The sequence below is a fragment of the Mastomys coucha genome, chromosome X (genome assembly GCF_008632895.1).
Source record: "Mastomys coucha isolate ucsf_1 chromosome X, UCSF_Mcou_1, whole genome shotgun sequence".
In the NCBI taxonomy this organism is placed as follows: Eukaryota; Metazoa; Chordata; class Mammalia; order Rodentia; family Muridae; genus Mastomys; species Mastomys coucha.
In genome coordinates, this window is record NC_045030.1 from 85,257,880 (window position 1) to 85,281,291 (window position 23,412).

The 23,412-nt window shown below is 32.8% G+C and overlaps 1 protein-coding gene across 1 annotated transcript in view; it reads left to right on the forward strand.

Annotated features, from left to right (window-relative positions):
• The window catches only part of Dmd (dystrophin), a 2,056,279-nt gene that overhangs the window by 690,226 nt on the left and 1,342,641 nt on the right, over positions 1-23,412 (forward strand). The window contains exons 15-16 of the mRNA XM_031364700.1: positions 269-448; positions 7,491-7,660. Of these exons, the coding sequence (XP_031220560.1) occupies positions 269-448; positions 7,491-7,660 (350 nt within the window). The remainder of the gene's footprint in view (positions 1-268; positions 449-7,490; positions 7,661-23,412) is intronic.

Sequence of the window (23,412 nt, forward strand, 5' to 3'; positions counted from 1 at the left end):
GAATTCCTGTATCTTTTCATTTGACATTCCTTCAACTAGGTTAAAGTGAGCCTATAGATGTCTAGTCTATATCTGATGCATTGCTTTAAGTCTTCCCCCTTTTAAGAGAGTGCATTTAGACTGTAATTTTCTACTTGGAGTTGTATGGACACTTTATACTGCGTAGCTACATTTCTCAGCTATACAAAGAAGCAAACACAATCATAGGTGATTGAATTATAATGTTTTATAACCTAGACTTAATTTCATACTTGTTCTTATTTAACAGACTTTAAAAATAGCTCTAGAAAAGAAAAAGCCAACCATGGAAAAACTAAGTTCACTCAATCAAGATCTGCTTTCAGCACTGAAAAATAAGTCAGTGACTCAAAAGATGGAAATCTGGATGGAAAACTTTGCACAACGTTGGGATAATTTAGCCCAAAAACTTGAAAAGAGTTCAGCACAAGTAAGTGATATTAGTTCTTACATAGTAAATTATGTTGAAGATATCTTAAAACTACATTAAGACAAAAATACTGCGATTTTCCCCAAACTATATAACTAGTTTAGCCCTTTCCCAGCGTTTGGTTGATCTAAAAATATGGTTCCCTTGTTTACCCTGGTATTGGAAAATTGTGAAGCAGCAGCAATATGAGTACCAAATGAATGAACTCATTGGTTCTTCAGGAATGGAAAACTGTATGATGGAGCAATTAAACCAAGTACTATGGAACTGTATCATCACTATCTTTCTAACATGGATTTGGAGAACCATGAAGTATTAGACTACCTCAGTTTATATTTGAACAAAAACTGAAATTTAGGAAATAATGAATTACCCATTCAATATTATTAACAGGATTAAGACTAGGTTGTAAGTCTTCAACTTCCCTGCCAAGTTCTATTTTAGTGTAAATGATGTAATTAGACTTCATTTTGCACAGTTCTGAGATAAAAATCATAGCTCTGGCTAAGTTATAAAAATATAAAACTTATACTAGGAAAAATAACTAAGTCACACCTACAATTTAATAGAAATTCATGTTGTGAGTTTTTAGTATTTTACTGACTATAGGAAAATTGGTACTTCAAAAATATTTTGCTATTATGGGTAGCCAGATAATGATATATATATATATATGTATTCAAAATATTATATATGACAATATTTAACATAATCTTATTAATTTCAGTCATAAAAGGTTTTTGCTATTGGAACACAATTTATGGCTCATTTTATCATGTACATACCACAAATAAAATAATGAATGACTATATTTAATAGATTTCAGGAAGATGTTCCTTCTGTTGTAAGTTAGGTACTGAGAATTTGTCTTCCCAAGATCTGAGAATATATGAATATTCGTTGAAAGATGAAGCAAAAAATACCTTACAATACTTTATCTATAATCAAAACTGAAAATATCAATTATCATTTATAATTTTCAATTAAAGTGATATTTCTCTCTCAAACTATAATTCATATTTATAAGAGAAATTTTAACTATGTTTTAACTCAGAAATGCTGTCATTCTTATATGTTATCACTGTTATCATAAATTATTATGACAATAAATTTGTTAGATATGATATAAAAATTGGCATTATTTGATAATACTAGTTTTTACACATAGATATTTGGAAGTATAACATTTTTTTTGGCTTTATCCCATAATAGCATTATGGCTAAGTAGCTTATCTATCCATGCCTTTGTTTTTCCTTTAAAAGTTCCCCAAATCATGTAATCACAGAGTCAATTTAAGTCTTTGTTTGGGGTTACTAATTTGAAGGAACACACAAAAAGGAAGGAACACACATGGAAAAGATAATTAAAGATAGGAACAAAAAAATAGTAAATTTAGTTTGATCAAAATTGTATAAGATTACTAAGAAAAATGCATTGAAGTCTAATGTTGATGAGATCCCCTCAAATTTTTACATTTTGTTCTGTTACTGGGAAAGTAAACATGTTTCATCAATAATTCATACTAAATTTAGTATTGTGGAGAAATATGTTTTTAAGTAATTGCTGTAAGAATGAACAAAACTTGGTAATAGGCAAAACTCATTACTGTGTACTAAGCTATACGATTGTGATGGAGATTACAGCAAATGTAATTGTGCTCACATAAAGAACATCATGTAGCTATGACTTTAACTGCTTTTCAGGTCAAAGTTTTGAGTGATTTTAAACTAAAGAAGCCATTCCATGCTAAAAAATGAAAATATCAAGGAGATGGGGGTAGACCTAAGCTTTGAGGAATATTCTCTTGCATTTTAAAGTTGGCTTGAAGAATACCTGAATACAAGCTAAGAATGCAAAACTTGAAGAAAAGGCAGTCTAGGAAAATATAAATACTTTTTGGGCCAAAATGTTCAAACATAGTTGTTCTTGATTGTGTGATTACTTACAATGAAAAAGGAGTACAAAAGACACATACCTTGGATTAACTTCTGTGAAACTCCAATGGTTATGTCTTCAAAAAATGGTTTTACAAATGTGTGTGCTTATATGCACAGTTTTCTAAATGCCATGAACCTAATGAATGTATTGTTATCTTGATTTTAATTATGAAATGTACTTAACTCTTCTCTATAGTTAATAAAGGAAACTAAATGTAATTTAATTGATCTGAAATATTATCACAGTCCTTTAACTGAAATAATTTATACTCTGGGAAAAATAAGTGGCTTGTGTGTTTTATAATTAATATTGTAGGTTATACTACAAACTAACATTCTCCCTTAGAAGAGGAAAATTGCTGTGACTCATATATTTTGATGTCATGATTTGTTTATTTTCCATGCAGTTAATGGCCATTTTTGAGATAATTTCAGTTGTAAGCAGTAATATCCTAAAGATTAAACTAAAGCAATTAGAATTCCTCTGTCCTTGAATATGACAGTTCATGTTCATGCTGTATATGTCTGTGCCTACATTCGATATTTAGGCTGAGTTAATTCTTGCCTTATTTTATTCTCACAAAGTGAGAAAATGAGATTGTATATGCATGTGCTGTGTCATTTCATGTTTTTGTGACCATTTAACACTTTTAATAGTCACATAGGTAACTCAAGTCATGACTGGACACAAAGCCATTTTTTTTTCATGTATCAACAATACAAATGGAAAAATAAGGGCTGGAAAGATGCTACTATAGAGGGCCCACATTTGGTTCTTAGCACTAATATTAGGAAGCTCTTAATGTCCTATAGACCTGGGGGTACATGTGCTATATTTAGAGTTCCTTAGCTACACCCTTTTATAAGAATTTTAATTTAAAATATTTAAAACGCTTTTCTGTTTATAGCAATCTTATTGGCTCCAGAAAGTTTCAAAAAGAAACAATCAAAAACTACCAATTTATATATATATATATATATATATACATACATATAAATTATAAATATATATAAAATATATAAATAAATTATATATATATATATATATATATATATATGATCAGTACAATTAAATTATTGAGGTCACTTCACTTATTCTAGGATTTCATCTTAGTTAAATACATGGGTTAGCACGACAGATTTTAGTGCATCTTTTGGGTAATTATGTATGTTAAAGATTTTCTTAAGAAAAGTGAAGTTAGACCTCAAGTTATTTTGGAAATTAAGTATTATTTTGATGCCCTCGATGAAAAACAGTATTTGACAACAGTTTTGGATATCAGTGGAATCTATCTTGAATTTCTCTTACATTACCTACCATAAACAAAATTATTATGAACACTAAAATTTGATTGAGACTGAGTTAAAGCATGTAATATTTTGTTTACTTATTAAGTAAAAAATAAGCCAAATTGATCTTTGTTGCAAACTTCAAGTCTTTAATGTCTGTGATATGTTCCTGTTGATTGAAATTCTATATAAATCTGTGAGATAATAAGGGAGTTCTACATTATCCCATCTATATTAATGTCAAAGACAGAGGAAATATAAGGAAGAAAATATAATTCCCCTTCTACTTAAATAAGAATGACTTTTGTTATTAATACACTTCAGTTACTGTGAATATAAATTTAAACTAATTGTAATCTATCTATCTATCTATCTATCTATCTATCTATCTACCTACCTACCTATCTACCTATATATCTATTCTTTATTAACTACTCAAAATAAATGAAATGACATATAAATAAATATTTTATGGTTACACCCTTCATAAATACTAGCTATAAAATGTTTAATTACTTCCATCTCAGATGGCATATGGTAGAATGTTAGGTGAGTTAGAAAATTAAATGTCATTGCTTTTGAATTTTTGCAGGTGCTGCTAACTAACAATTGCACAAATTTTATCTTTAATATGAATCCAGAATCTTCTCTGTGCCTTTTCTTTCTAATATATTTTTGTACTAACAGCACATTAAAATGAAGGAAAAAAATACATAAAACTGAAGAGACAACTTCATAGAATGAACTCTCTTAATTATTATGTAGTATTTTATTTCAAAGTCAAGAATGATTTCTTTTATGATGTCCTTTGAGTATTTGACTGTAATTGTTCTCATTATCCCAATGTCAGTTCCTATTCATAAAGGCTTTTTTTTAACCTTAGTACTGGTGACAAAGCAGAAGATCCATTAATATTAAAAATAAATTTAGTTACCCAACCACTGTTGACATTTACTGTTGTCTCCCCTTAAATATGATAGTTGCTCAGTATACCTTCATGAGACAAGAATTTTTCTTTTAATTTTATTTAATCATTTTTTACAGTCCAGATTTTTATTCCCCACCAAGTCCACCATCTGACTTCCACATTCCCCACCAACCACCATCCTGTCTCCAAGAGGATGTGCCCCCATGTCCCTGGCCCCATCCAACCTCCCCACTCCCTGAGGCTTCCAGTCTCTTGAGGATTAGGTGCATCTTCTCTTACTGAACCCAGACCCAGCAGTCCTCTGCTGTCTATGATTTGGGGGTCTCATATAGGCTGGCATATGCTGCCTGGTTGGTGATCCAGTGTTTGAGAGATCTCGGGGTCCAGGTTAATTGAGATTGCTAGTCCTCCTACAGGGTCACCCTCCTCCTTAGCTTCTTCCAGTCTTTCCCTAATTCAACCACAGGAGTCAGCAGCTTCTATCCATTGGTTGGTTGCAAATATCTGCATCTGACTCTTTCAGCTGCCTGTTGGGTCTTTCGAAGGGCAGTCATGATAGGTCCCTTTTTGTGAGTGCTCCATAATGTCAGTAATAGTGTCAGGCCTTGGGACCTCCCCTTGACCTGGATCCCACTTTGGGCCTGTCACTGGACCTCCTTTTCCTCAGGCTCCTCTCCATTTTCATCCCTGCAGTTCTTTCAGACAGGAACAATTATGGGACAGAGTTTTGACTGTGGGATAGCAACCCCATCCCTCTCTTGATGCCCTGTTTTTCTGCTGAAGAAAGGCTCTACAAGTTCCCTCTCCCCAGTGTTAATTAAAATATCACAACAGAAAGATGCTTGGAACCCAAATAAAATTACATTTTTCTTTCAGAATAAAAGCAAACTCGAAGTGTTCATTTTGTGTTCTTTTTGTGCTAGGTGCAATTATATTTGAGATTATATTTTAAGCACTTTTAAAACTGTTGCCTTTTGCTTTAATCTTGATATAACCTGTCATTGGAGTATGTAATTAAAGTTGCTCATAGTTCAGTGATTGATTCTGAATAATGAATTTTTGAAGGGCTTAGAGAAGATAAAAGATAACTTGCACTTGCTGCATGTAAGACTTCAGTATCTCTTGATGATTATTGGATTTTTTTTTGTTGTGGTGGTGGTAGTGGTGGTGGTTGTATGCTTGCTTGTTGTCCATAAAAGCTAATAAAATAGAAGGAATCAACATTTAATTTGTCCAATAGCAATTATTTTAAATATGTACAATTGAACCAATATTTACAGATGGTAGCTTGATGTAGAATTTCTTTCTTTTGTGTCTAATTTAAAATATGAAACTAATATCTTTTTAAAAATGTATTGGTTGTTTTATTTATATGTCAAATGTTATCCCCCTTTCAAGTTAAATCCTCTCCTCTCCCCCTCCCTTCTGCCTCTATGAGGGTGCTACACTTCTACCCACCCCCTTCTGCCTTAGTAGTGCCTTTGCATTTCCCTATGGTGGGGCATCAAGCCTCCACAGGACCAAGGGGTTCTCCCCTCATTGATGCCAGATAAGGTAATCCTCTGCTACATAAGCAGGTGGAGCCTTGGGTCCCTCCATGTGTACTCTTTGGTTGGTGTCATGACTCTTCCCAAATTTCTTCCAGTGGAAAGATCAGTCAACACACAGTCAGGGAAGTATAGTACACTAAATGTTTCTCATATTTCTCAGAAAGTTCGGGAAAGTCTATTTAACAATTCTTGGTTGCAGCAAAATACTTGTTCTGCTGTTAATACCCAAAGCAGAAGCTGAGCAGTGGTGGTGCATGCCTTGCAGGTAGACTTCTGAGTTCAAGGCCAGCTTGGACTAAGGAGTGAATTTCAGGACAGCCAGGACTATACACAGAAACCCTGTATTGGAACACCCCCCCAAAAAATTCCAGAGATAACTATGGCTATAATAAAATGAACACTGTGAAAAAGATAAGTGGAAAAATTAAAGGGAAGGAATTTTGTACATTTGTACATTTTGTACAACTTGTCTGTCTGATATTGTCTTGCATGTTGAGATATGTGTCATGATGTTTATCACATATTAGGCCAAATTTGTGAACTATCTTTCTCCAAATATGTCTGTTCAGAAGGGGAGTATAATTCTAAAACAAACATATGTAATAATAAATTCAGAAACTCATGTATTTGATCATTTTCAGTGGCTTATATGGAGAGTATTTTAACCTAAACCTTTGAATAAGATGAAGCTCATAGGTACTCATGGATTAATAATTACTTCATATTAGCCTTCTACTGAAATTATAAATTATGCCACTTTTATTAAATGGTATTTTATTCTGAACTTAACCGATTATCATTTTAAATGTGTCCTGATCAATGAAATCAAAATTTCATTTTTAAACTGTATTTAATATAATTTTTTACAGGGTTTTCTTCATTCACATGTTTTTTTTTAATCTGAAACAATTGGAAAACTATTAACACACATATACAATGTCGCAGATATTAGAAATTGTACTCAGGTGCTTTAGTAAAATTTATCTTAATGTTGTGAACATTTTATTTAGTATGTCTTAATGATACAATGGCATCCTTTTTTGTTTGTTTTGTTTTATTTTTGTTTTATTTTCTTCACTTTCTGAAGTTTTTCCAGTTCACTTCAGAGTCACCATTTACATCTGATTTTCAGATTACTCAGCTTTACTGTTTTAGTCAACATAACTTAAGCCAGATAAAATAATTTCATTCCGATTTAATATGGTGCTGGTTTGATCTGAAAGTCAATCTACCAACAAGCAGGAACACTTTCTCATTATTTTTCTTCACTACTCCAAGCAGTCTTTACCAAAGTCTTTCAAGCAGTGTCTGACCTCTGTTTCAATATTTCTCACAGATTTCACAGGCTGTCACCACCACTCAGCCATCACTAACACAGACAACTGTAATGGAAACGGTAACTATGGTGACCACAAGGGAACAAATCATGGTAAAACATGCCCAAGAAGAACTTCCACCTCCTCAAAAGAAGAGGCAGATTACTGTGGATTCTGAAATTAGGAAAAGGTGAGTCCATCAAGTTTCATTTTTAAGCTGGAAAACTCATTTCCATGAGACTCATGTTTTATAGTTGAATAATATATCTTAAAGCTTGAGTACTTTGTAGTGTCAATTAAATAGTGAGAAAAATAATGAGATATTTTAAAATTTATCCAAGAAATCATTATGTCAATAACTAGAGGCTTAATGGAAATGCTCTGTTCTGAATTAAAAGAGAAACTACAAGTAATGAACAACCATGATACATTTTAATCCTGAAAATGTCCAGTTTTGTTTTGTTTTATTTTGTTTCCTTATAAAGGACCTGCCTGCTTGTTCAGGCATTAGTTTTGCATTAAATGGTTTTCTTCTAGTAATGGGAAGTGCAATTTCCTGAAGAAGTACACCTCTAATAGGTGAGATCCACTCTGCTCCTTTATGAGAATATAATGTCTCAATCTGCACATCCTAAATCAGAAGTAATTACAGAACAGATTTCCTGTTCTTTAATATTTATAAATTCTTATCTTGAAGGTGTTAGGATTTTTAAATGATCTTTTTGTGAAAATTCTTCAGTAGACATTGGACATGTTAGGTAATATGTAAATCTGTGGACATATTAACATGGCAAAATGCATAAAAGCAGAACTGACATGAAAAACATAAAATGCTACAATTTCCACTCCAGAGCCATTATTGTAATTTTAAGATTAAGTAAGCACATGCAATATGGAATTTCTAAGTAGCATATGCTCAGGAATGTATAGAACACTTGACATTAGAATTTGCAGACACCAAAGTATAGAAGTACAAATGAATACATAACTATAAATAGTATATCAGATATTCCTATCAAAGGAAAAGAAACATCTCAAAAATTATTTGAATATTTTATTTGATAATTTTTATTTCATTTATTAATGATATAATCTAATTGGAAAATTCCAAACTATGTCTTGCGCTTCAAAACATTTATGTTTTGCTGAGCTAACTGTCTAGTACAGGTTTCTACAAACTAGACAACAGCCAGCCTATTGCTATTTTCTCTATGAGTATTGAACTAAGAATTAGTACTTATATACTAATTAATATTCATGTGAATGATAATTGTCTATATGTGTGTAGATAGATGATATGTATACATATTCTTTTTGGTAGCATGGACATGTGCATGCCACAGTGCATGTATGGATGGGAGAAGACAATGTTGGTGTCAGTTCTTGAATTCCACTTTTTGAAGCAGGTTATTGTTTTTGTTATTGTTGTTTCCATCGTTTACCACTCTATAGGCAATTAAAAAGTGAGCTTACAGGAATTCTCCCTTGTCTGCTTCAAGTCCCACATTTGGAACACTGGTATTACAAATGTAAACTACCATACCCACTTTTTATGTGTGCTGTGTGAATTTGAACTCTAGTCCCTACACTTTCATAGCAAGGGTTTTACACACTGAGCCATCTCTACAGCCATGATATTATATTTTGTGGGGTTAAAATAATCAGAATAATATTCCATGTCTTCTAATTATATAAATTTGAAATTACAATGTCTTCAATTAAAACACAGTTCCATTTGTTCAAACTTTTATCATCTATGATACTTTCACATGACAAAGTCAGGTTTAAAAAATAATATAGCTATAATTCTATGACCCCTCACAAAACCTATCTGATACAACAAAACTGAATGTTTGCTGCTCTTTAGTCTGGTCCAGTGGTGCACAAACTTTGAATAACATAGTGCATCCATTTTAGGCAGAAATTCTACACAGTCTCATTGCTACAGTAGTAGAAATGTTGCTATTCACTGATGGTGAGGAAAAATTATAATGGCACAAAGAAATCATTAAGTCTCTTAATTTGCATTTATTTTTTCTAATATCATTTCAACTAAGGTACTTAATGTCACATTAAATATCTATAGAAGTAACTTAGTAGGCTCATCACTTTTGGGTATATGCTTCTCAATGATTGTAATGTCTTCAGAAACAGTTTTACATAAACAGCAACAAAGTGATTTGATCCATCCTCGTCTATCTTCAAGTATTTATTCCTGCCTCTTGGGCTGAGATTGTATTTGGTTTGAAATTTATGTTTTGATTCATTTCTTTCAGTAAAGAATATGTAGTGGAAGAGAAATTGGTAACCTAATTATGTTTGATCATATGTTCCCCATGGTTATTATAAATGATTAGGTTGAGAGAATAAAAGGCAATATACAGATGATTTCAATAAAACCCAGCACTTACTGGACATATTATTATATGCTTAGAACAAGATTCTATGCTTTAACTGAATAACATTAATTTTTTTCCTGATAACTTTCCCTTATAGATGTAGGCATTATTAGTATAATACATAGCTACTGAGTGTCTGGGCTTTGATTTCAACATGGACTGCATAGTAAAATATCTTTTCAGTAGGTCAAAGACTAAAGTGGTGTTATGTCATGGTTTGCTTAAAGCTGTCTAATTATACTTGTTGTCCCAGAATAATTATGCTTACCACTTGCGTGAACTCTCCAGGTGTCTTGCTTTGAAAAGGATAATTATATAGACAAACTATATAGACTCTACAATGATGAGTTTAAACTGAACAAAGAGCAAAAGTAGAGCCATTTTGAAGCAATTAAATTCAGTATTTGATAAATGTTTACTGCATGGAATGTGATTAAAAGAGTTTCATAAAATTATGACTGAAAACTTTGTTAGTCAGTACCTGTCTCCCATATTAAAAAAAATACATTTCACTGTGAACTTTGTACTTATGTTCTGTTAATTGCTTTTATTTTAAAAAAAATTCTTGTTCAGTATCTATAACTAACTATATATAGTTCATCTCCTGCCATTTTTCACAAGTTTTCATTTTAGACTAATTCCTATGAGAGTGTCTCATAAGACAAATCCCTTTGCCTTTGAAACTCATCTCAATTGTCCTCTCTCATGGATTTGTGGAATGTCTCCCAAGTCATGTTGCTCTGGATATGATCTTTTCCCTCAGATATAGATGCTGCAGTGGTGGTATTTCTATATCTGAATCCAGCTAGTGCTTCAATTTCCATTTTTATTGTTCATAATTATATTGTACACATATTTTAGTTGTAATGTGTGGCCTGTATGTCCAGGTGAGTAGCAAATCTTGGAAACAAGTTTACCAAGGTTTGAAAGTTGCCTGTTTTAATTATTAACATTGACTCCAGAAAAATTACTTAAAACCTAGTCATCCATTTCAATAGTTTTTACATTATCATGCACAGTGAAGATGAAGAAACACCAAATTTGATGCCCATGAGGGAATAGATTTTCCATAAAGGCTAGGAGATTTTGTTTTTTAAAATATTCATGGAGATGAGTGATTTTGTGAGGATGCTGGTGGTAATAATTTAGAGGTAAAAGTGATCATAGTGCTAGAGTTATTGATGGAGAATATTAATATGTAGAATTAGGGGAAAACAATCTCATAATAAATATCTCAAATATAATCACTATATAATGCCCCTATTTTCCTTTTAAAACAAAATTTGTTCCCTGAATTCTGTAGGAACCTGACCAACTACTCTTATATTTTTATCATTTATATATATATTGTTGTTTTCCAGACAGGGTTTCTCTGTGTAGCCCTGTCTGTCCTGGAACTCACTGGGTAGACCAGACAGACCTCTAACTCAGAAATCTGCCTGCCTCTGCCTCCCAAGTGCTGGGATTAAAGGTATGTACCACCACTGCCCTGATTACTTCATATTCTTTAAACCAAGTGATTTTTTTCCCTCTTGTGTAATTTTCTCAATTTCTAGTTAATGTCCTTACAATTATTATATTCCAAATTTTCCTTTGTGCTTTCTATCTAGAAGTCATTATTAATGTAATTGCCATCATATTAAAAATCATATATTGATTTTAAAAGATATTGAACATTATTCTTATTGTCCTATCAACTTTATACCTACCAGATCCCAAAATTTTCATTTCAAATTATTAAGCATAATATATTCCTTTTGGTTTAGGCACATTTTCTGATCACCAATCAAAATAAAAGCACTTAAATTTGTACTACATACCTGTACTTGTATTACTAGGTATGTAATAGTTGGAGAACACTTTTTTAAGAGTTAGCGGAACAGTTGAACTAATTGAAGTAACTTTCATTTAACATTCCAATATCATTTAATATTTCTACCTAGTTTCTCGTAAAATTATTCCTTTTTCTGGTTTTATACTTTATTATATTTATTTTTATTTCTTTTATATGTTTTTATTTAAAATAGATTATTTTTTCATACACTATATCTTTACATCAATTTCCCCTCCTTTTCCTCCTCCCAGGTTCTACATCCCTCTCCCTCAGATCCATTCCCCTCCATTTCCCTTTCAGAAAAAAACAGTCCTTCAAGAGGCAGCACCCATACAGGACAAAAAGAGATACAAAAAGACAAGGCAGAAGCCCTTATATCAAGGTTGGAACAGGCAAACAAACAGGAGGAAAAGAGATGCAGCAGTAGGCAAAAGTGTCAGAGACACATCCAGTGTCATTGTTAGGAGGTCACACAATACATCAAACTAACAGCCATATCATATTTGCAGAGGATGTGGTACAGAACCAGGTAGGCCCCATGATTTCAGCTTCCACTTTTGTGAAACCTATATGAGCCCTGGTTAGTTGATGTGGTTGGCCATGTTCTCCTGATATCCTGCATCCCCTCTGACTCCTTCAACATTTTCATCACATCTTCTGCAGAGTTCCCCCATTTCTGAGGGGAGGGAACTGGTCTAAACTCAAAATTAGACGTTCTTTTCATAATGTCTGACTGTGGGTCTCTACACAAGCTGTCAGTTTCCTGATAGAATTTCTGATGTTGTTTATTTATACTATGGTGTCATCTACAAATAATAATTGACTTCCTTTTTTTAAACTTATATTCCCTTGATCTCCTTTAGTTGTCTTATTTCTTTAGCTGAAATTTCAAGTAATCTATTAAATAAGTATAGAGAGATATAAGTTCATTTGAACAATATTTATTTATGAGTAGACTCTAGGATATATCTACTTACTTAAATTAAGAGATTTAAAACTCAGCATTGTATTTCTTTGTAGTTTTCTTAATTTCTTATGGTACTGTTACTTGATTCCTTAGCAATTATAGTTTCTACATACATTGAATTCTTAAACTGTTTTCCTTACATTCAGATTTACAAAAATGTTTTTTCTGAGGCTACATTGTAAATATTTTCAACACTGAATTATTGTATAGCTCAGTGATACTATCCTACACATTAACAATGATCAACATACTCATCCAGAGAGTATGTTGTAAATAGACATATTATCTAGTTAATTGACATTTATTTAATGAGTTACTTTCTAGTCCTATAGCAATTACTTAAAGAGTTTTCATCAAAACTTTTATTTATATTATTACATCAACAAGGTGAGATTGATAGAATATTAAATAATTTTTAACAAATCTCATTTCAATGGAGAGTATCTTCCAAAAGTGAAGTCTGAAAATTAGCATCCTGCAGTTCAAGAACAATATTAGAGGCACTTAGAATATCTAAATTCTTCTGGTAACCTGTTGTTATGCTTGCATAAGCAGGCAGATAATATATTTTTTTATTGCTTGTTACATGTTTGCATACTAAAAGACAAATGGACAAGACTGTAGACCTATGCTTTTATTTTTTTTAACATTCATGCCTTTTTTTTCTCATTTTTTGTGATCTTTATTTTAATGTTACTGCTGCTTGAATAATGATGATGTATATCCCACCCCTGGAAACAAGTGCACAGTTAGAGATATGAACTCTCCAGTTTTATAATGTTTATATTTTCAAATTATTATTTTAGCTTTTATTCCTAAGAAATGTCTAGAAATTGTACATAAAATATTAAATTTTGTGATGAACATAATTAAAAAAATAATGTGCCTTTGGACTATTTGTAAAATGTTATTGGTGATGAATTGAGCTTAAAATACCTGGGATACTGGGCTTGGTATGACACATTTGATCCTTGATGTAGCCTAGCAAAACAAAAATTTCTTGCTGCTTTTTGCCTAAGCGGACCAGACATCTCCAGGATTACAGGTTAATTGAGGTCTAGAAAGGTTAAATAACCTGCTTAGAGTTATAAAATAAGGACTACTGCTGATTCTCCTAATTTCTACTAACAGTGTTATGCCTTCAATATAATGCTTTTATTCCAATCTAGTATCAAATTCTCTTAGTAGGAACTCAAATTTTGTTAAGAAAGTATTTTTATGAAGAATAGAAACTTCTATATCGTCATAAATTCTGAAATGTAACTACCCATTTATGTTCTTATAAGTTATTTTGCTAATAAATTAAAGATTATGCCATAACCATGTTGTGAAGAATGTAATGATGAGAATTTTAGGCGCATACATACCAAAAATATTTGGGAGTGGGAATACTCAAAGCATAGTGCATGATAAAGCAGCCTCATGTCACAACTTGTTTTTAATGCAAATTTGTTGGCTTTTTCCAAGTCTGGTAAATCAGAAGTTCTCTGCTAATAGGCTCTAAACTTTTCTCAGTTTCCCCAGGTTATTCTGATAAACCGTTGAGTTTGAGACTTTCCTATATGAGCAATTGTTCTCATAATTCAACTTCAAAATAATTTGTGGAGCTTTGAAGACTTCCTGAGCAAACACTTTTTATTTTACTAATTTTATTCAGAATATTATCCATTGAATTTTGATTATATTCAGCACTTTCATGTCTCTTCTTTGATCTATACTCCTATACTCCTGTTCCAACATGCTAACTTCATGCCTCCTTTTTTAAAAAGCCATGACTACAGTGTGTGTTGCCCACATACTTCTGGAAGTATGGCCTTCATTGGAGGGTTGTCAGCTCATCAGAAAGTACATCCTTAAAGATCACTGACTCTCCTTCGACTTTCTAAAATTCTGTCCATTAGATCTAGGATGAAACACAGAAATTTTAATTTCAAACAAGTTCCCAGTTGATGGTAGAGCACTGATTCTTGTCCCACAGTGTGAAAAGTAGTTTGTTAGATGGAACATTAATTTCATTACAACTTATAAATTTCTTTCTTATAAAGGACATGGTTTACTCTAGGATAAAGTCTATGTATGATATCATTGTTTCATCTTGGGACACCTGCACTACATATTTTTAGAATGGTCTATTCAGATGACTGTTTCATCCAGTAGATGTGAAGATTCTTTTGGGCAGAGTCAAGCTTTTATTTTTGAGCAAATGTAGGGACTTCTGTATGCCATATGTCTAAAAGATCATTTTTAACAGGAGGGAAATGGTCTGATATTCTCTTACAGAACAAGATATCTAGCAAGCAATATTGTTTCTAAGTAATTAGAAAAACACCTTTTCCATACAAGGAAATGATAGATGTTCGGAGGGTTGGATATATATGTACGTCACCCTATATGAAAAACATTAAATGTATTCAGGTATGTGACTGCTATGTGCTAGTTAGTGATTCTTAAAGGAAATAGATAATAATGGGGATAGGCTCTGTAATGTAGTATGTTTAACTCCCAAAGCTTCTGCATAAATATATACATTAGAGTGCATGCAAACAGTTCCACAGACCTAAGCTGTAGCATTGAGTTTTGTTTGTTTTACAAGTGAAGAAAGAATAAACATTTTTACTTGCCCCAAAATAAGAGGAGCCAGAATTGATTGCATTAGCCTATCTCTCATCAGAAAAAAAAACAAACTGTAATGCTTTACTTCCAATTCTGTCTTTCACCAGCTTATTTTCTATATCAGACTCTAATCCTGCTCTCTACAAAGTCACCAGAGAGATCCTTGTGCCAGCTTCAAAGGTTACTCTTCAGTTCTTATCCTTCTTGACCTTTGCGCCATGCTTGACAGTGATGATTAGTCCCTTTCTGAAATTTTCTTGCTTTCAGTATCTAGGACATTGGACTCTCCTGTTTTGCCTCCCCTCCACCCTCACCCCCCCTTCTGATTACATCTTATTAATTTGCTTTTCTTATCCCTTTAAGATCAATTTTTACGCTTCAATTTTTTTCATTTTATTTTCTTCTAATGAAGTTTTCATTTTGTGGAGTTCATTGTTTATACTCCTATCTTTCTTAAGTAACTGGAACTTATAAATTACAAAGTATTACGACAAGCTCACCATCTGCCCTGATACTCAGACTTGTATAAAGAAAACACCTGCTAATTATGTAATTTAGATTCCTAATGAGAATTTCAAATGTAGTTGTGGGCTTTAGATTTTGCAAGTCTGTGAGATCTCATTCACATTGTAGCCTCAAAGATTAGCTATGCCTGTGAAGCAATTGACAGTGGTCTCTGTAACTGCCACATCACCAATTTTTTTCCAAATGTACTTTGTAAATGATTTTAAATGTATGTTTTTTTTTCTCTTCAATGCTGCCTTTTCTCTAGTGTTATCCCAAATTTCTTTCTGCACGAACTCAGAATTTCTCTACCTATGATTTTGCTCTTCCTGTCTATGTGATTCACAGTATCATAGAACAGCATTTAAAAGACAAATTGAATAAGTTAATTCATTTGCCCATGATTCTTGAAATTTATATCATGGGACTCCCTTTTTGTCTAATCTATGGCTTCGTTTCTTGCCCAGTGTTGTTTATAGATGACACAACTGTGAAAATAAGCAAGTTGCTCATTTCACTGCATCTACAGAATTTTATAATGGGAGGCAGAGTAAAGAATTGGCTTTGTAAAGCAGTGAGACTTATTTTGTATTTAAACTAAAGTTTGTACAGATGTTCACTAAAAAAAAAAAAGTAAATGGATTAAAACAGGTCATGATGCTGGGGAAGGAGCATTGGGACAGTAAGGACATGTCAGACTTAAATGACTTTCTACATTATACTAGATAGTTTCTGAACCCTGACTAGAAGTTATTTAAACTTTAAAGATCCACAACATAAAAGCATGTTGAAGTCCTTTAAACTCAGTGAGCTTTCACACTGTGAGTGTTTAAAGTTTAAATTGCCTCCCATAGGGTTCAAGGCACAGTCAGTATGTGGTGCATTCTTTGACTACTCCTGTAGACAGAATGAGCCACAGCTATTCAGGAGGGAAGTGACAGCAACATTAGTTTTCATGCTAACTTCGCTACTTATTCAGCTAGGATCTAATGGATCCTCATGATTTGGAAAAGCACTCTAGTTGCTATCACTCCACAGCATACTGAAGTGTTCTCTCAGGATGCTTGCATTCTAGCATAAACCCAGCCAAGAAGGAAAAAGTACCTCTAAAATGTTCAGATGTGAAGTAGAAAAGGCATACTTCTTGTTTAATAGTAGGACATTGTAGGCTCATGGAAAAATCATTCTGAGTATAGTTAAAATACAAAGAAATATTGATCTCAAGTTAATGGAAAATGGCAATTCAACTGAAGGAGTAGCCTTTAAATATGCTTTTTCCATGAGTTTTGGGTAGAATATTTAATCCAGTGAAATGAAGAAAGCTGGTGTTGACATTATAGAGCAGAGTGAGTTTCTGATGTGAAAACAAGTAACTGCTAGATCTGTTTGTTATTGGGAGAAAGGTATTTTGGAGAGAAAGCATTATGATATAGGTATTTGTGAAGCAGTACTACTTTAAAATGATAGCCCAGCAAGTACACATGCTTGCTGCAAAGATGGATGGCCCATGATCTGGGCAATTCAATAAAAATCACTTCTTTACATTTTCATTCCCTCCAGTTCATCTGTGTAAATAATATCCAAAACCACTGGGCCTTCCAGATGGGAAGAGATAATCCACTTCTACAATTTGTCCTCTCACCTTTAAATGAGAACTGACTCACAATTTCCACTGCAACTCAAAAAATAAATTAATTTTTCAAAAGTATAGGGGGCAAAGCTATCCCTCCTACACTATACAAAACAGGAAAAGAATCAGTATTTCTTTTTTGTCCAAAGAAGCAGAGAAACATTGGAGGATTTATATACCACAGTCTCTTTTTTTAACAACTGTTCAACTTAGCTCCAATAGCCAGAACATAGTAAAAAGGTGGCCAAAAATTTACAAAAACAATGATCATGGATCTGTTCCAATTAATCTTATTATAAACAGAGGTATGAGCATATGTGTCCCATAGACTCTTGTGATAAAAATTCAAATGGATGAGATTACTTTCCTATGTTTTTTTCTTTTGTTTTCACTTTTCTCCTTTAGGGCTTTGTTTTCTTTGGTTGTTTTGTTTTGCTGTTGTTGCCCTTAACACCAAACTGAAACATGTGCAACTAAGCTCACATGCGAGGAAGTGAGAACAACAAAGCATGATTTCATTCCTGCCAAGAACTCAGTGAAGAACACAGTTAATACAGGCTTTATGTACACAAGTTAGTATTTATCATAGTTATCTATAGCTTTGTGAAAACTTTGATGGGTAGTAGCCAAGGTTCCATATGGGAATTCAAATTACCCATGTTTTTACATAAAAGCAATTGTTTTCTTCACAAAAACATATAATTTGGTTAAAAATACTGAAGTTATATTTTCCCCTTCTTTCCCTCCTTTAAGTTAGTTTACCTTACAGTTACAGGCATGCAGACAGAGTATCATAATCCATTTATTTATAAACTGTTTAGCTAAATCAATGACCCAGACACCATAGCTTTGGTTACAGAGTGCGCAAAACACAAAACAGCACTGTGGTATTTGCATTATGAATATTTCCCTGCATATTGACAAGTGTTTGAATTATGTGGCAGTATTTTTTTTTTGAGTTATTATATGTGTTAGGACTTCAAGATTCTTTTGTTTTATAAATGGCTGAAAGCATTTTAGCTCTATATCTGAGGGTGTCTTACTAACATGTTTTTTGCACACAATTTTACCTTTATCTTTAGACATTTTATGTTTCTGTATAAGAAAGCCTCCAGGAAAAATCCATTTGTCACCGTATTACTCTTATGCAGATAAGAAAATGAAAGAAAAGCTAGAGATGCCCAGCTTTGAAAGGGAAGGTGCGCCCTCTAGTGATTCATATCTTTTCACAAGGACATTCTTACCTTTTCTAATATGATTTTAAAGTAAAGGCAAAGTACTTTTAACTTAGGTATATTACATTGCACTAGAATAGAGTTGTTACTATAACAGCATGCAACATATACATCTACCATAGAAGGTAATGCTCATGTTACCGATTGCTAAGATTATTTTTTGCACATATTTGTGTACTATAAGGACTTTCAAATTTATGAAAGATGTAAAACATTCTTGAGGCATCTGTGGCTTAGCAATATTTTCTCATCAATCTCATCTCTCATCTGGGCCACACAATTTTTATACTACTTTCATATTTGTTTAGATTATGACTAATTCTTCTGTTATAGCTTGCACCAGCATTTGCAGTTTAGGGGATTTCTTTTGTTTTGAACTTTTGAAGATAGCTTCCATAAACATTTTATGAGTAGAAGATGTGAAAGTGACTTCTTGAAGTCATGTCATATGTTAGAAGTACACATTAGGCTGGGATCTTAAATCATTAAGGCTTGATATTAAGATTATGTGAGGAGATTATTTTAAAGACATTTTTATCTACCAGATAATGAAATAGATTTACTAAGTATTATCTCTTTAAGCAGAAGTTTGACTGTTTAGTGTAGTCAGCTTTCTAACGAGAAAAGGTGAAAATACCAGTGACATGTAACTCAGAAACTTTCCTAACGGCCAAAATACTGAAGCACTGACATTGCATTCTATGGAATATATCACAAAGAGAACTCATCTTATGTAATTTGTTATCTATAATTAATAATGCAGATAGCCCAATTTGATGGACAATACTTTGAACAAGTTTAAATTTAAACTCATAGTAAATAGGCATGCTTTTGGAAAAAATAAATTATGCTAAATTATATATTTTAGTAGCTTTCAAAATTTTATTTATTGCAATCTGGAATCATTAAATTTTACTGTATTGAAATTTGTAGTTTTTGTGAAGAACGTGCTTAAATTTACACATCTAAAACTACAAATACATTTGAGACACAAGGAATAGGTTTCTTGACAGGAACATTAGTGTTGAAGAATGAATAAACTAATGTGTTTAGGATATGAAAACCACAATGTAAGAATATCTAACGTCAGGTTTGTATCTCAAATTAAAACATCATCAACTGTAAAGATATGTGAACTTATTTTTGTGGAATACTTTTAAAATAGTTCTATGTTTTTATGTTGACTAATTTGATGGCAGCTTTTTCTTCCTATTTAACAAGATTATAATTATTACTCTCATCAACATTATTATTGCTAGTGTGCATGTTTGTGTGTGTGTGTGTGTGTGTGTGTATGTATGTGTACCACAGTAAAGGCATAGAGGTCAGAGGAGGCTTTGTGTTCTCAGTTCTCTTGTTCTACCTGTATATGGGTTCAGTGATCAACCTTAGGTCACTAGCATTGTGTTGCAAGCACTATTAGCAGCTGAGACATTTTCTTGGCCCATATGATTTTACTATTTTAACAAAGCAAAATAAAAATCAGGGATTTCAAGGAGTCTCTTTAAGAGTACATGGTAAAGGAAATGAATAATAGGACCCAGACTACAAAGGTTGAAAATGATAAATTACAAATGGTAAGTTCAACAGTAATGAGTGGATATCAATGCAAATATGTCATCTTGGTGTAAATCTCAACATAGCAGTGACAGCACAGAAAACTGAGGCACTACACAATCAGTGCCCATCCGGAAGCTCCCTTTCTACAATAACAGTTGCCATATGTATGCATTGATAAGCTATTGTAAAAATTTTACAACTTTTAAGTACAAGTATACAAATGTTTCTTTGGTTCTTTAGAATGCTTTATTTTTTGTCTTTTATTTGAATTCAAATGGCTATACAATCATCTCTTATTGTTGATCATACGAAGTTCCATTGATGTAATTTATAACACGTTTTTGAGAAAATTAACTGCCTGAGATTGAATCTGTATTATAGCATGTTGAGGGAAATTTAGCTTTCCTACTATTGGATATGAAACATGATCTTGGAATTTGAATCTGCCATAAATAGCATGTAAATATGTGAGGAGAGTGAAGTAATGTGAACCTGATAGAATTCAAATAGTGGAGAGGATCTTGAATTGGTGCTTGCTTAGCCTTAGGTAGAATAAAGGGTGACAATTACATCTCTAACAAGGCACTGGGAAGGCTATTTAGCACCTAATTTTTGAGCATTAAGCATTTACATCAAGAGTTTGTTACTTTGCTCCACACCTCAATGTTTGTATCTCATGATTTAGAACAAGTGGGAATCCTGATAGCTACACACTCAAGAAAACCACAGCTAACAGTGAAAATAAATAGCTGATAAATTGATAATGAATTAAGTATATGTGCAATTATTTCTTAAAAACCAGGATCTGTGGGCTCTAAGAAGATGATTGTATTCATTGTCTCAGCACTGAGTGTAGGCTGTTGGCACTCTGAAGAATATATCAGAATCCTTTCAAACACTGCTTCTCCTCCCCCTTCCTGTCTGGTGTTAAGAACTGGGACAGTCTATAGGCATGAAAGAGAAAGCAATGCATAACACTGACTGTTTCCTCTCAGAACTGTAAGCAATAATGCTAAACATTACATAGTAGGATCTAGATTGAATATTACTATTACATTGCTATAGAATATTTTAGTGAACAATAAAGAGATAAATTATATTGATGATTATAGAAAGGTGTATACTGGCAAATCTAAGACCAAAAAAAAAAAAATAACTGCTTTTAGAAAGTATTGAAGAAAACACGTGTATACATTTATAGCAGTTTGGTTATTTTGAGATAACTGTCAGATAGCATGCAAATTAAAGTTATGCTAAAATTTAATTGTAATATATTTAATTATAATAAAAATAGAAAATATATTAAAAGACTATCATAGATTTAGTTGACAAATTAACAGTCTTAGTTAGTGTTCCATTGCTCTAAGGAGACACCATGGCCAAGGCAAATCTTACAAAGGACATTTAGTTGGGTCTGGCTTAACAGGTTCTGAGGTTCAGTCTGTTATCATCAAGGATTGGAACATGGCAGCATCCAGACCAACATGAAGCTGGACAATAAGCTGAGAGTTGTACAACTTGATTGGAAGGTAGCCAGGAGAAGACTGGCATCCAGGCATCTAGGAAGAGGGTATCAAAGCCTACCCTCATAGTGAAATACTTCCTTCTACAAGGCCACATCTACCCCAAGCCCATACCTCCTAATAATGCTCTCCCTTTGGCCAAGCATATTCAAACCACCACAAACACCAAGAAGAAACCAAGACTGTGTTGAGAGGAAAATGAACCATGAAGGAGTTTCAGGTGTGACTACCCTGCACCTATTTCATTAACAGTCAATATATCATAATAATGAGGGTGGATAGTAGAATTGTGACTAGCATAAGCTCATTTGAATGAATATACTTTAGTAATTTGATTTATTTTATTCCAGAAAAGGAACTGTACAATATTAATCTATATGCTTCTGAATACAAACTTCTCCTAGGTAAAAATTCATTCAAAACGGTACTGAAATAATATCTGACATCTTTTTTTAAATGTGTAAATAAAAATTCAGAAAAATGGCTAGTTAGGTAAATTCTCTTGTTGCTAAGCCTGGGCACATGAGTTCAATCCCAGTATCCTCCATGCTAGAAGGAGAAAAGAGACCCTTCTATGTTGTACATGCTGTCCTCTGACTTCCCCACTCATGCCATAACATATTCTTGCTCACACACAGATGACAGAATTAAATGAAGTAAACAAATACAATGACAGTAAAATGGAAATTGTGTAAATTTTTAAAATGTGTAATCATGCTCCAAAGCACAATTGTTTGAAAGGGAAGGTCCAGCACCTAGTATAATCCCTCTTTAAATTTATAAAATTAGACAAACACAAACAAAAAAAGGACAACAAAAGGGCTCTTTAGATTTTCACAATTTTGTGTTTGAATTGATCTGAACTCCATGCCAACTGGTGGCCAAGCCTCACTTAAAATCTTTACAGAGCCACAAGCAGAGCATTACGATGGTATTGACTCTACAAAGCCTTCATTGTGTATAGATAAACCGATTTACTTGGCAGAGCCACTAGTTTTCCAGCTGATTTAACCCTAGCTCATTGGGGGATTTTTTGTTGTTGTTTTGCTTTGTTTTGTTTTTTAAATCTTCACAAGGTCTCTAAGTGAGGTAAGTTCCAGTTTGGTGTCCAAAACATTTTATTTAGTCAAATCGATCCTTCAATAAACCAAACTTCTTTAGGACAGTTATATTCTGGCCTATTATTTAGAAAAGTTAATGCCAAATGTTATTCTGGCCTATTATTTAGAAAAGTAAAGCCAAATGTTAGATGAAGTACGAATGTACTACCTCTTTAAAATAATTTTAAGGTAAATTTTTGAGACTTTTGATACAATATATTTTGAATATACCCAAAATATCATTAACAAAAATTTGAATGACTGTCTTTTAGCAGTCATCAAATGCTAATATGTCCTTAGCTAGTGGTGGGATTGCATATCAGTTTTCCAATCCTTTGTAGGGAGACTTTTGTCCTTCTGGGGCTTGAACAGATCTTGTGCATGTGCTTGCAATTGTTCTAATGTGCATCTGCACTATTGTGTCTGGAACACAGTTTCCTGGAAATTATCCACCAACTTGAGTTCCTACAATCTTTCTGATTCCTCTTTGGAAAAGATCCCTGAGCCTTGGAGTGAGATGTGAGTGATTTGTTATCTACATACTGACCAGTAATTGAGTCTTTGTTTTGTTTTGTTT